The 12,250-nt window shown below is 38.1% G+C and overlaps 1 protein-coding gene across 9 annotated transcripts in view; it reads right to left on the reverse strand.

Moving 5' to 3' along the window:
* The window catches only part of CCDC91 (coiled-coil domain containing 91), a 319,228-nt gene that overhangs the window by 228,995 nt on the left and 77,983 nt on the right, over positions 1 to 12,250 (reverse strand). For all 9 annotated transcript variants that reach the window (XM_038373298.2, XM_038373267.2, XM_043514939.1 and 6 more), the window contains exons 4-6: positions 3,074 to 3,243; positions 1,903 to 2,103; positions 567 to 671 (exon numbers count right to left, since the gene is read on the reverse strand). In XM_038373298.2, coding sequence (XP_038229226.1) covers positions 567 to 671; positions 1,903 to 2,103; positions 3,074 to 3,243 — 476 coding nt within the window. The remainder of the gene's footprint in view (positions 1 to 566; positions 672 to 1,902; positions 2,104 to 3,073; positions 3,244 to 12,250) is intronic.

Genomic DNA, 12,250 nt, shown 5'->3' on the forward strand with positions numbered 1-12,250 from the left:
TAGGAATGTCAAGAGTCAAGCACTGTTGGAGCCCCATGATCAACCTTTGAGAGTTTTTGGGTTTTTAAGTGCCTTCCAAGGTAACTAAATGATACTGAAAACTTTTTTAAATAAAAGAAATTAAATAACTTTTCTTGTTGGTGTCAAGGGATTTGGGCATGTATCTAATACAATGACTTGACATTGATGTGATGAAAGTGGTTTTTATCCTGTTATCCGACAATTACCTAGTTACACTTATTTTTGATCCACATGTTTCTGATGTGACGCTCAAACTATTCTACTTCCTATTTAAGTGAGCTTAACACCTTTTAAGCATAATCATGCACAAGTGTACCAATTTAAGATCAAAGAAGTCTTGTCATTAAATCCATGCCCCTACTGGTGAAGAATATCAAGCCTGCTCCAAAAAGGCCATAAAAATAAACCGAAATTTTCTCAGTGATTTTAACAGGCTGAGGATCAAGCCCATGGATACCTAGATACAGGACTTATGGAATATTAAACATATATATTACACATAATCTTTGCCAGAAGGACAAGCAGAGAAAAAGCAGCAGAATTACCTGCAACTTTTTGTAGCGATCTTGGTGTGAGATGAATTCACCTTCCTTTTCTTTCAAGAAATCTGTTTGTAGGATACTATGCTTTTCCATCAAATCTTCTAACTCCTAACAATAGAAAAAGTTTCATATTTAAAATAAAAACAAAAATCTGTGTGAGTACAATCTTCAGAAAGAAGTTCCAAACTAGCTATACTTCTGATGGTTTTATGACATCTGCTATTATGCAAAAATAGACAGCATCGGGGGTCTCACGAGACCCCCACTGCCACACACTGGCAAACTACCATGCAGATCACAGACCAAGGGGATCCCTGTAACTGTTATACACCCCTCTGCCAGTTGGCACAGAGGCCTCTGGGTCACACTAAGCATCTCCCAAAAATGAACAAAACACCACGTGTAATAATTTCTGCCTTCCATGTAAAAAAATTGTGCACTAGATTTCCAGGTAATCCAAAGCACACACCCATATCCTGGTGTCTTACTGACACCAAAATATCCCCTACCTCAAATTAAACAGAGTCAGGTAAGCTGGCATTATCCCCAGTATTTCTGCACCTGTTGCCCAACTTGTCTCCATCTCAGTCTATGCAACCTGCTTCTATTGCCCTTCCTGCCTATTCCTGTCCTCCTCAGCCCTTATCAACCCCTAGTCTGTCACTATCCTTGCTTCTGTTCCTTAACACCTCTACATTCCAATAACATTAAATTCCTCCTCCTTGTCCATACTGCCTGGGCATCAGGCAGGAGGGCATTGAGAGCACAGGAGCCAGAGTGTGCCCACTCAGTTCCAATATCCAGTGCCCTAGAACCCTCAATAGCTGGGAGAAGCAATTGCAAGGAAAGAACTGCTCAGCCCTGGGCAATAGTGTATTCGTTGTACCTGTAATTTGAAGAATTTGACTGCCAGTCTCTTACAAAGCTGTACTGAACATGATTTCCAGAGACAGCAAAAGGCACCTGTCTGACGCCAGGGCAACCCCAATATCAAAATGTCAAGTCCCTGTTCCAGAGCAGGGAGGTGATAGAACGTCTCAACAAAATGGTTCTAAGTGTGTTTTCACACTGGAAAGTCAATACTTTTTCCTAACCAAACTCTTAGAATAAGTTGAACCATTTGTTGCTTAAATTTATTAAAAAAAACAAAAACAAAAAAACACTGCCTGAGGCAGACGCACACATGGCAAATTTAAGTCTGAACAGCTAAAGTTTGGCAAAATTATAAGTAACTGAAAACAAGGTCTCGTTAACGGAAAATATTAAACACCTTAACTATGGGTGCCACTGCCAGCTCCTGCTATCATTAAGTTCTGCGTACATTTAAGAGCAGCAATACCTTTTTAATTCTATATCTTTCTTCTTCAGCATCTTTGAGTTTAATCTCTAGACTTGCAACTGTTAGTTGAAGATACTTCTTTGATCCATTTATCACCTGCTTCTCAGAGTCACCCACATTTAATTTTTCTGAAGGCTTTCCTTCTGTTAAACTCAAAGAAGGAATTGAGATATCCAAGGAAGAATTGGCTGATAACTGAACCTAATTCATAAGGGAGACAAAGTATATTATTTCATCATAAAAATTATATGACAGACCATATTTTGAAATTATATTTCATATAAGAGCTATGAAAACTTTACTTTCAGTAGAAGATTTAAATATCAGTTTGCCAAAACATATACATTACATGATGGTTAGCAGACCTGTGTCTCAAGTACTACCATCAAAACATTTGCATCTGAAATACCATTAAAATAACAGTTTACCAACAGACAAATGGTTACCCCTAATTCACTTTGGATTGTATTTTACATGATGAGCAGCCTCACTGAGGTTAATGAGAATACTTGAAGAGTAAGATACTATTAATTGTGAGTGAGGGGACTTGTAGATCTTAAGGTAACTGTCTAATTCTAAAGCTGCTAGAAAAGACATTTTTAAGCAGTGACTATTTCTGAATTTTTTGTAGCTTTAACAGCAATACTTTTTCCAAAGAACATTCCTGCCAATGCCTCCTGTATTTCAGCATTATGGTCCCAGTTTAGCAAAGCAGTTAAGCGTATGCTTAAAATTGAGCACATTTGAATGTATGTAGCTCAGTTGGGGACCATACGAAAGTATTGTGATGTCTCACAAATTACTTTAAAAAAAAAAAAAACATTTAAGAAAGAGTACTTATATACTGAAATTACTGTTTTGAGGTTGAGAAGCATTTCAGTGTGGACAATAAACTACATTTTTATCAAATATTATACAAACATGCTAAAACCTACATTGCTTTGTAACTTAATTATATTCTGCCATCTCAAAGTATTCAAAGGTACTCATCTTCACAATGAATATTTAGAGACTGGTAACGGATATCTTTGCTCTGAAATTACACCTGTAGAAACTACTCAAGAGTCAACTTTTGTCCCTTAAGAGAAAAAAAAATCTCTAATTTGATAATACAATGCCAAGGGATAAAATACATCAACTTCCTATAATAAAAGTAAGATTATGTGCTTACCTGTTCTTTAAGAACAGCTGGGTTTAAAATACTTTCAGATGTTTGAACAGCTGTCAGTACATCATCACCTGATAAGATGAATGAATCAGAAGGGACAAGGCAAGCAGAAGGCAGAGAACGCTCCAGTAGAACATCTGAAGAAATATTTTGTGGTACATGGACTTCAGACACTAATGCAAGAAAGAAGAAATGAAAAAAAATTCCAATTTTAGTAGATTATGTATGTTTTTCTGAAATCTACATCTAGTGACCCTAACAAATCATTTTTGTTATTAAGGGAACATCATACAATACAAACAAGTAGATAAAAATATGTTATTACACTAGTGTAACTTTGGCTTGACTTTATCCAAGTTAAGCACACCATGATTTTATATCTTTGAATAATGTTATTGACTTGCTTGTATGATTTACTTTTGCTCTCAAAGATATCACCAGATAGTTATATGCTCCTTCCTCTGAAATTGCCTGAACTTGAGGACCTTTGGGGCACGCTGCAAAAGCCATTTATTTGACAAGGTTTTCAGGGACAGAGGAGAAAATGCTCTTTTGTGGCAGAGATGGTGGGGGAGGACTAAAAGTGGCTCTTTTGCTTCTTTGAATTATTGTCTGCCTTAGATAATTATTTATTTATATATGATTATTTTTTGCTACTAGGTAGTCATTTCTAATGATATGCAATTGTTAGGGCACCTAGGGCAATTTGGATGGGTAATTTTTGTTACTTAAATCTAAAAAAAAGAAAGAAAAGACAGCTTTTATATAAGGACATTTAGATAAACAACTCACCAAGCAACATGGCGACAAGCAATTTTACATGTGTTAAACGTTTTATAGATTAAATCTACATGGTGAACAAAGGAAAGAAAATAAATAAAATGACCCTATATCCAACAATACACAAGTATAATAATTATTGTTGCATGTATGGTTCTCCTCAATAGTCATTACATTCCAGAGGAAGGAGTTTCCTATTTTGAGCTATGATCCTGTCTGTGGGTCATCATAATTTCTACATTACAGTGACCTAGGTAGTTTTTAAGGGAATAAACAAAAGTACACTAAATAAATAATAATAAATTAAGAAACCACATGGGGAAAAAAACCGTGAAATTGCATCAATAAAGTTTTTAAATTGGTCCTAGGAAGCCTGTACCCTAGGATGCACCAGCCATAGAGATGATTTTCCGGAAAGGGAAGAAAAGGCCAGGTTACTAGCATATAGTCTACAGAGGGCCACACAAAACAAGTTAACATGCTAATTTAAAATGCATTTTTAAAAGAATTAGAGACTAACTAGTTTTATCGAACTCATAGAATTAGAAACTATTAATGGAATTAGAAACTGACACCCCAGGGTGCAATCTTGGCTTCTTCTTTAAAACAGCTCTTTCACTCCCAAATGCAAATAAAATATAATTTAAGAGTTGCTAGGGGAACACATATTTTTAAACAAAACCACTTGGGTCAGACTGACAACTGAAATGACACTACACTGCATATGAGTAGTCTTTGTTTTGAGCTGCAGAAGCAATGCCATAGGTTTGTAAATACCAACAGAAACAATCAGGATCCAGTATTACCAGTTTGACATTGCCTAGAACCATAAACTTTTTGTCAGGATTCACAGATTAATAGATTCTAAGGCCAAAAGGGACCATTGTGATCAGCTAGTCTGACCTCCTGTATAAAACAAGTCATAGAACTTCCCCAAAATAATTCCTAGAGCTTATCTTTTAGAAAAAAAGATCCAATCTTGATTTTAAAATGATCAGTGATGGAGAATCCACTATGACCAGTGGTAAATTGTTTTAATTGTTAATTACCCTCACTACTAAATATTGACCTTATTTTCACTCTGAATTTGTTTAGCTTCAGCTTTCAGCCACTGGATTATTGACATTAGAATAATCCTTTGAACCAAGATCAACAATTAATTCTCCAGTATAATTTTATTTCAGTAGCTTGTTGCAGTCAAATTCACTCTTTCCTTTAACATGTTAGTACTGATCAATGAAGCATGCCCAGCGAATGGATGACCCTTCACAACTCAAGAGCCTAATGTATAACACAGAACAGATGGAGATATATAGAGACAGGTTTACATCTTAACTGTTTCTATTCAGTCAACCACACTGACCAACAAGTGCTTCCACTCAGCAAAATCCCAGAATGAAGAAGGAGGAATAAAAGAATAGTCGGGGAGGGGGGGAGAAAATAATAAGAAGGACATGGAAAAACAGTCCTAAAAATTGTAAAGGTATTTATAGACACAGAAAGATTGTGAAAGACTTTTCACAAAGAAAGAAAGGAAAGCACAGACAATACTATTACAGTTATTGGCCCAAATGAATAAACTACACAAAAAATTAGCACACAGAGAACAAAGATAAATAAAAAACAAAAAAATCACCAGCACTCAATGAACTCTATCAACCGCTGCCAGTGGAAAAATCTTTTCAAATTTATTGGAGAAAAATGGAATCTATTCAAAGACCATTCTCTTTTCTTCCAGCTAAACAAATAGCAACAGCTAATGTGTGATTCAAAATAGAGTTAGTTTTTCCTATAACTCTTCACTGCAGTTTTCAGCTTAGTGAAACTCTATATAAAGGACGCTTACTATAAGATATTTAAATTGTTCAAAGTATGTGTTGATGGATATGTTAATAGACATGCACATGACTTCCACTGTACCCATAGTAGACGTTGCACAAAGCTCAGATGAAAAGTAACTCCAGTTCTGCAAGGCTATTTTTTACCAATTTCCCCACCGCAATAAACCCCAGAGGTTTCTTGCAGTTTTTACATATTGTAAATATCATCACTGATTCACTGGGGTAGGATAAATACCTACAATTACTTGAAGGAAATGAACACCAAGACGATCAAAGAACAATGTTGGGATGATTTTAAGGAGAATAGCTGAAATTAATGGATGAAACTAAAAAGGAAAACTTAAGCTTGAGAAGTGAAATACTGGCCCCATTGATGTCAACGACAAAACAAACGAATTTCAATGGAGCCAGGATTTTATCCAACAGCAAGAAAATCTCTCTATCAGCAGAAGCCCTTAATTCAGACTCTGGGGACCATGAAAAATACACAGAGAGGTTAGGGAATGTTGCTTGTAAGAAGTACAAGAGGAAGTTCCATTATAATGCAACATAAGGGCTGTGCAGGTCTTAAAGGTTACAGTAAAATATCTCTTCTGTAAAACCTCCTAAGGTGCATTACAATGGCATCTAGCCAAACGGTTCTAGGATTAGGATATTCACATGTACTATGTAAACAATCTGAATACCTAGACTTCATGTGCAACCTTAACTTTACCATTTCTTGACTTTAGCGTGTTTAAGTGCACAACCTAAAACTTCTAATAGATGCCCAAAAATTCCAAAATCCTACTTCCACTGAGGAGTACCCAACTTCAGGAGTAAATCCATTGCAATTAATTAGTCATAAAATAATTCTCAGGTCACATAGGGTGTCACAATATGACCCATATTTGTGTATGGAACAATGCTTGTGTTATGAACTGTACTTCATAATTACTGAATAGAATTTTGCTTAGCACCAAGCTGTAAAGAAGTCCTCTAAAAGACTACCGAGGGAAGCTACATTGTGTGTGATTCAGTAGATTTTTATTTAAATATCTTTGACAGAGGCATTAGAAACAGACAAAGCCTATTAAAGCAGCATTCTTGCATCTTTGATGGTAGTGCAAATTACCATTACAAAATAAGATGGCCAAAAAAAGGCACCATTTTGTTTGAGTGTAAATGTTCAACCCAGTCAGAGATCCCAAGAGAAGATAACCCCTTTAAAAATCCTCTGAACCCAAACACTGTAGCAACCTGAAATAAACTTATTTTCTGTCTTGCATTACAAAATATTGGCCATTTAACTGTTTAGAAGGGCTCGTGTTAGTCACTTTCACCGTTCAACAGATAAAATCCCACAACTGAATCTCTCTTGCAAACAAGGCCCTTCTTTTGAGCTGAAAACAGGTGAAGTTGAATGGAAATCTGTTGGAGGAGAAGGGAGGTAAGCCCCTGCCACTTAGGGGCAGTATATAAGTTCTTGGAGAGTATTTGTCTGATTTCAGTTTGCAAAGTCTAGAAGGGGAGGCAGTGTGTTGTGAGAGGCAACAGAGATAGCCAGACTTCAGTGTCTGAGGAGGACAGAGGAAGACACTCAGAAGACTGCAAGTGGGAACAGAAGACAAGATGGCTTGCAGCCAGAAAGAACAGAAGAGGGAAGGCCTGAGAATTGCACCAACATCAGGAAGAGGCAGTGAATGGGGAGCCCCTGCTTTTGAAAATAGTCAGACCTGTCACCAGAGGTGATCTGGAGAACAGAAGGATGTGTTGTCTTCCAGATGCTAAGATACAGATTGTGGACAAAAGGCTGAAGAGGCTCCTAATGGGAGCATGAAAGAATCCACTGACTGTCCATGTGGGAACAAATGATACTGCTAGATTCTCACTGGGTGCATCAAGGAAAACGACACCAGGCTGGGGAAGATGCTTAAAGAAATGGTGGCTCAGAAAATCTTCAGTGGAAGTCTAGCTGTCCCTGGAGGAGGATAGTGAAGGCAAGACAGGATTACGATCAACAGATAGGTCAGGCAGTAGTGCTATAAGGAGGGCTTTGGGATGTTCAACGACTGGGAGGCAATCCTGGACAGAGAACTGGTCTCATGGGACAGACTCCACCTGAGTAGAGATGGTAAGAGATATCTGGGATGAAGGTTGGCACAACTGATTAAAAGAGCTTTAAATTGGAATTTGGGGAAGACAGTTGGGGGATGCTCATGTAATCTCCGTATTTGATTCTAATACTGAGCAGAACGAAAATGAAATAAAAAGATACAGCAATGGAGAAAGGAACAGCAGAGGGTAGAAGAATGGACAACAAGAGGAAGGACAGTGCCAGCACCAATGACAGTAACAGTCATGCAGGCAATGCTGATAGTAAAATGACTATCTAATCTGTCAAGAAATCTAGGTGAGACCAAGCAGAAACTACATGCCTGTACCCCAATGCAAGGAGCCTGCATGACAAAATGAAGGAACTAGAACTACTGGTAAAAGGAACTGAAACCAAATAAATCCTACCCAGAAATTGTGAGATTATGGGAGACTTGAATTTCCCAGATACAGATTTGAGGACAAATGCTATTAATAATAGTAGGTCCCAGTTATTCTTGGATGTGATGGTTGACAGATTTTTCTTCACCAAGTAGTCACCCAAGTAATCAGAGGGAATACCATTTTAGATTTAGTATTAGCAAATAGTGAGGGCCTCATAGAAGAGCTGGTTGTAGAAGACAACCTTCAATTGAGTGAGCACGATTAATTCAGCTTAAACTAAACGGACAAAAACAAAAATAGGTCTGCAACCAGGGTCCGTGATTTCAAAGGGGCAAACTTTAAAAAATTAAGGGAATTAGTTGGGGAAGTTGACTGAACTGAAGAACTGAAGGATCTGAATGTGGTGAAGGCTTGCAATTACTTTAAGTCAAAGTTGCAGAACCTATCTGGAACCTGAATCCCAAGCAAATGGGAAAATATTTGTAAGAAAGGGATGCAGACCAAAGTGGATGAACAACCATCTCAAACGGGTTACTAAAAATGAGCAGAAAATCTACAAGGAATAGAAGAAGGGATTGATCAGCAAGGAAATCTATCTTTCGGAGGTCAGAAAATATAGGGGAAAAGTGAGAATTGGCAACAGCCAAGCAGAGCTGGACCTTGTGAAGGAAATTAAACCCAATAGTAAAAAGGTTCCTTTTTAGCCATATAAATAGAAAACAAAGAAAGACGACGTGGGACTACCAAGCATTGAGAACAGATGGAGGTATTGTCAAACACCTAAAGAATATTTCACCTCCGTTTTTGATAAGGATAAGAAGGAGCTCGGGACAGTACCAAGACAACTAATGGAAACAAGGATATGAAAATAGAAATTACCACATCTGAGGTGGAAGCCAAACTCAAACAGCTTAAAGGGACCAAACTAGGGGGCAATAATCTCCATCCAAAAATATTAAAAGACCTGGCACATGAAATTGAAAGCCCAACAGCAAGGATTTTTAATGAATCTGTCAACTTAGAGGTTGTATCCTCTGACTGGAGAATTGCAGATATGGTACTTATATTTAAGAAAGGGAAAGAAAAGGGATCTGGGAAACTACAGGCTGGTTAGTTTGACCACAGTTGTATGCAAGGTCTTAGAATAAATTTTGAAAGACAGAGTAATTAAGGACAAACAGTAACTGGGATAAAATACGTGTTTTTTTTACAAAAGGTAGATCACAACAGACCAACTTGATCTCTTTCTCTGAGACTAGAAATGATTTTCTAGACAATGGAAATGCAGTAGAGCTAATCTATCTGGAGTTCAATAAAGTATGTGATACAGGTTTCAGAGTAGCAGCCGTGTTAGTCTATATTCGCAAAAAGAAAAGGAGGACTTGTGGCACCTTAGAGACTAACAAATGTATTTGAGCATAAGCTTTTGTGAGCTATAGCTCACTTCATCAGATGCATTCAGTGGAAAATACAGTGGGGAGATTGATATACATCGAGAACATGAAACAATGGGTGTTACCATACACACTGTAACGAGAGTGATCACTTAAGGTGAGCTATTACCAGCACGAGAGTGGGGGTGAGGGGGGCCCTAATCACATCAGCCACACTATCAGAGGCTCGTTCACCTGCACATCTACCAATGTGATATATGCCATCAGGTGCCAGTAATGCCCCTCTGCCACGTACATTGGTCAAACTGGACAATCTCTACGTAAAGGAATAAATGGACACAAATCAGACATCAAGAATTATAACATTCAAAAACCAGTCGGAGAACACTTCATTCTCTCCGGTCACTCGATTACAGACCTAAAAGTGGCAATTCTTCGACAAAAAAATTTCAGAAACAGACTCCAACGAGAGACTGCTGAATTGGAATTAATTTGCAAACTGGATACAATTAACTTAGGCTTGAATAGAGACTGGGAGTGGATGGGTCATTACACAAAGTAAAACTATTTCTCCTTGTTTATTCCCACCCACTGTTCCTCAGACGTTCTTGTCAACTGCTAGAAATGGCCCACCTTGATAATCACTACAAAAGGTCCCGTCCCGTCCCCCCCCCCGGCTCTCTTGCTGGTAATAGCTCACCTTAAGTGATCACTCTCGTTACAGTGTGTATGGTAACACCCATTGTTTCATGTTTTCGATGTATATAACTCTCCCCACCGTATTTTCCACTGAATGCATCCGATGAAGTGAGCTGTAGCTCACAAAAGCTTATGCTCAAATAAATTTGTTAGTCTCTAAGGTGCCACAAGTACTCCTTTTCTTGTTGTATATGATACAGTTCATTATGAGAAATGTTTGGTTCAACTGGAGAAGATGGGGATTAATGGGAGAATCGAAATGTGAGTAAAGAATTGGATAAAGGGGAAACTACAATGGGCCATACTGAAAGATGACATGTCAGGCTGGAGGGAGGTTACTAGTGGAGTCCCTCAAGAGTTGGTATTAGGACCAATCTTTACATTTTCATTAAATATCTTGCTCAAAAAGTGAGGGGGTGCTAATAAAATCTGCGACAGACACAATGTTGGGAGGTATTGCCAATACAGAGGAGGATTGGAATAATCAGACAAAACAACATGGATTACCTTGAAGATTGCAATAATAGAAATGGGATGAAATTTACTAGTGCAAAGTGCAAGCTCATGCACTTCAGGACTAAAGCAGGATTTTTTGCTACAAGCTGAGGATTTATTAATTGGAAGCAAGAGAGAAGGAGAAAGATCTGGGTGTACTGATCAATCACAGGATGACTATGAGCTACCATTGTGATGCAGCTGTGAAAAAGGCTAACAATCCTACAATGCATCAGGTGAGGTATTTGCCTTAGAGATAGGGAAGCATTACCACCACTGTGAAAAGCACTGGTGAGACCTCATCTGAAACACTGTGCAATTCTGGTCTCCCATGTTGAAGAAAGAAACTGAAACAGGTGCAGAGAAGGGCTACTAGGATGATCAGAAGAATGGAAAACCTTTGAGAGAAAACTTAAGGAACATGGACTGTTTAGCCTAAAAAAGTGAAGGCTGGGGGAATATCTGATTGTTCTCTATAAATACATCAGAAGGATGAACAACAAGGAGGGAGAGGAGTTATTTAAGTTAAGGGCCAATGCTGGCACAAGAACAAATTGATATAAGCTGGGCAACAACAAGTTTAGGCTTGAGATTGGACAAATGTTTCTAACCATCATAGGATTGAAGTTCTGTAACAAGGGAAGTAGTGGGGGCAAAAAACATAACTTTTTCAAAGACTCAGTTTGATAAGTGTATGGAGATAACTCCAAAGATCAGAGATGGAACACTAGATGGGAAGGGCACGGAGTTATTACAGAAAATTCTTTCTGCGGTTTCTGGGAGGTGGGTCTTGTCCACATGCTAAGGGTCCTTACCAACTGCCATATTTGGAGTCAGAAAGGAACTTTTCCCTAGGTCAGATTGTTTTCGCCTTCTTCTACAGCCTCTGGCAGGGTCACTTGCAGGTTTGAACTACAGTAAATGGTGGATTCTCTGTAACGAAGTCTTTAAGTCATGATTTGAGGACTTCAGTAACTGAGGTAGAGGTTATGGGCCTATTATATGCGTGGGCTGGTGAGGTTCTGTGGCCTGCAATGTGCAGCAGATCAAACTAGAAGATCATGATGATCCCTTCTGGCCCTAAAATGTATTAGTCTATAAGTCTATTAAAAATTACACTATTTAAAGCAACTATAAAGAATTATGGAATACTGTCTGAAAGTTAGACAGACTATTCATTTGCAAGTGAAAACAGAGTTGATGGGTTGCAAAAGCCACTTCTGAAAAGCGTATTAGTATCCACAGGACCTTAACATTTAATTAAATCAAAACTTTCACATTAATCTGAAATATGGGCCCTAGCCCATACTGGGGCCAATTCTTCAAATTGCTGAGCATCTATCTCCCAATTTCTTCCTGCACCTACACAGCAGCCAAGATGTTTTGCATGGTTTGAAAACTTAGTACCGCTCCTTAGTAGCACCACTTCAAGTGTAGAGCATTCCCCATAGGCACAGGGAAGTGGCAACAGTAGAGTTTTAAGATGACTATAG

The sequence above is a fragment of the Dermochelys coriacea genome, chromosome 1, assembly GCF_009764565.3.
Source record: "Dermochelys coriacea isolate rDerCor1 chromosome 1, rDerCor1.pri.v4, whole genome shotgun sequence".
Classification (NCBI taxonomy): Eukaryota; Metazoa; Chordata; order Testudines; family Dermochelyidae; genus Dermochelys; species Dermochelys coriacea.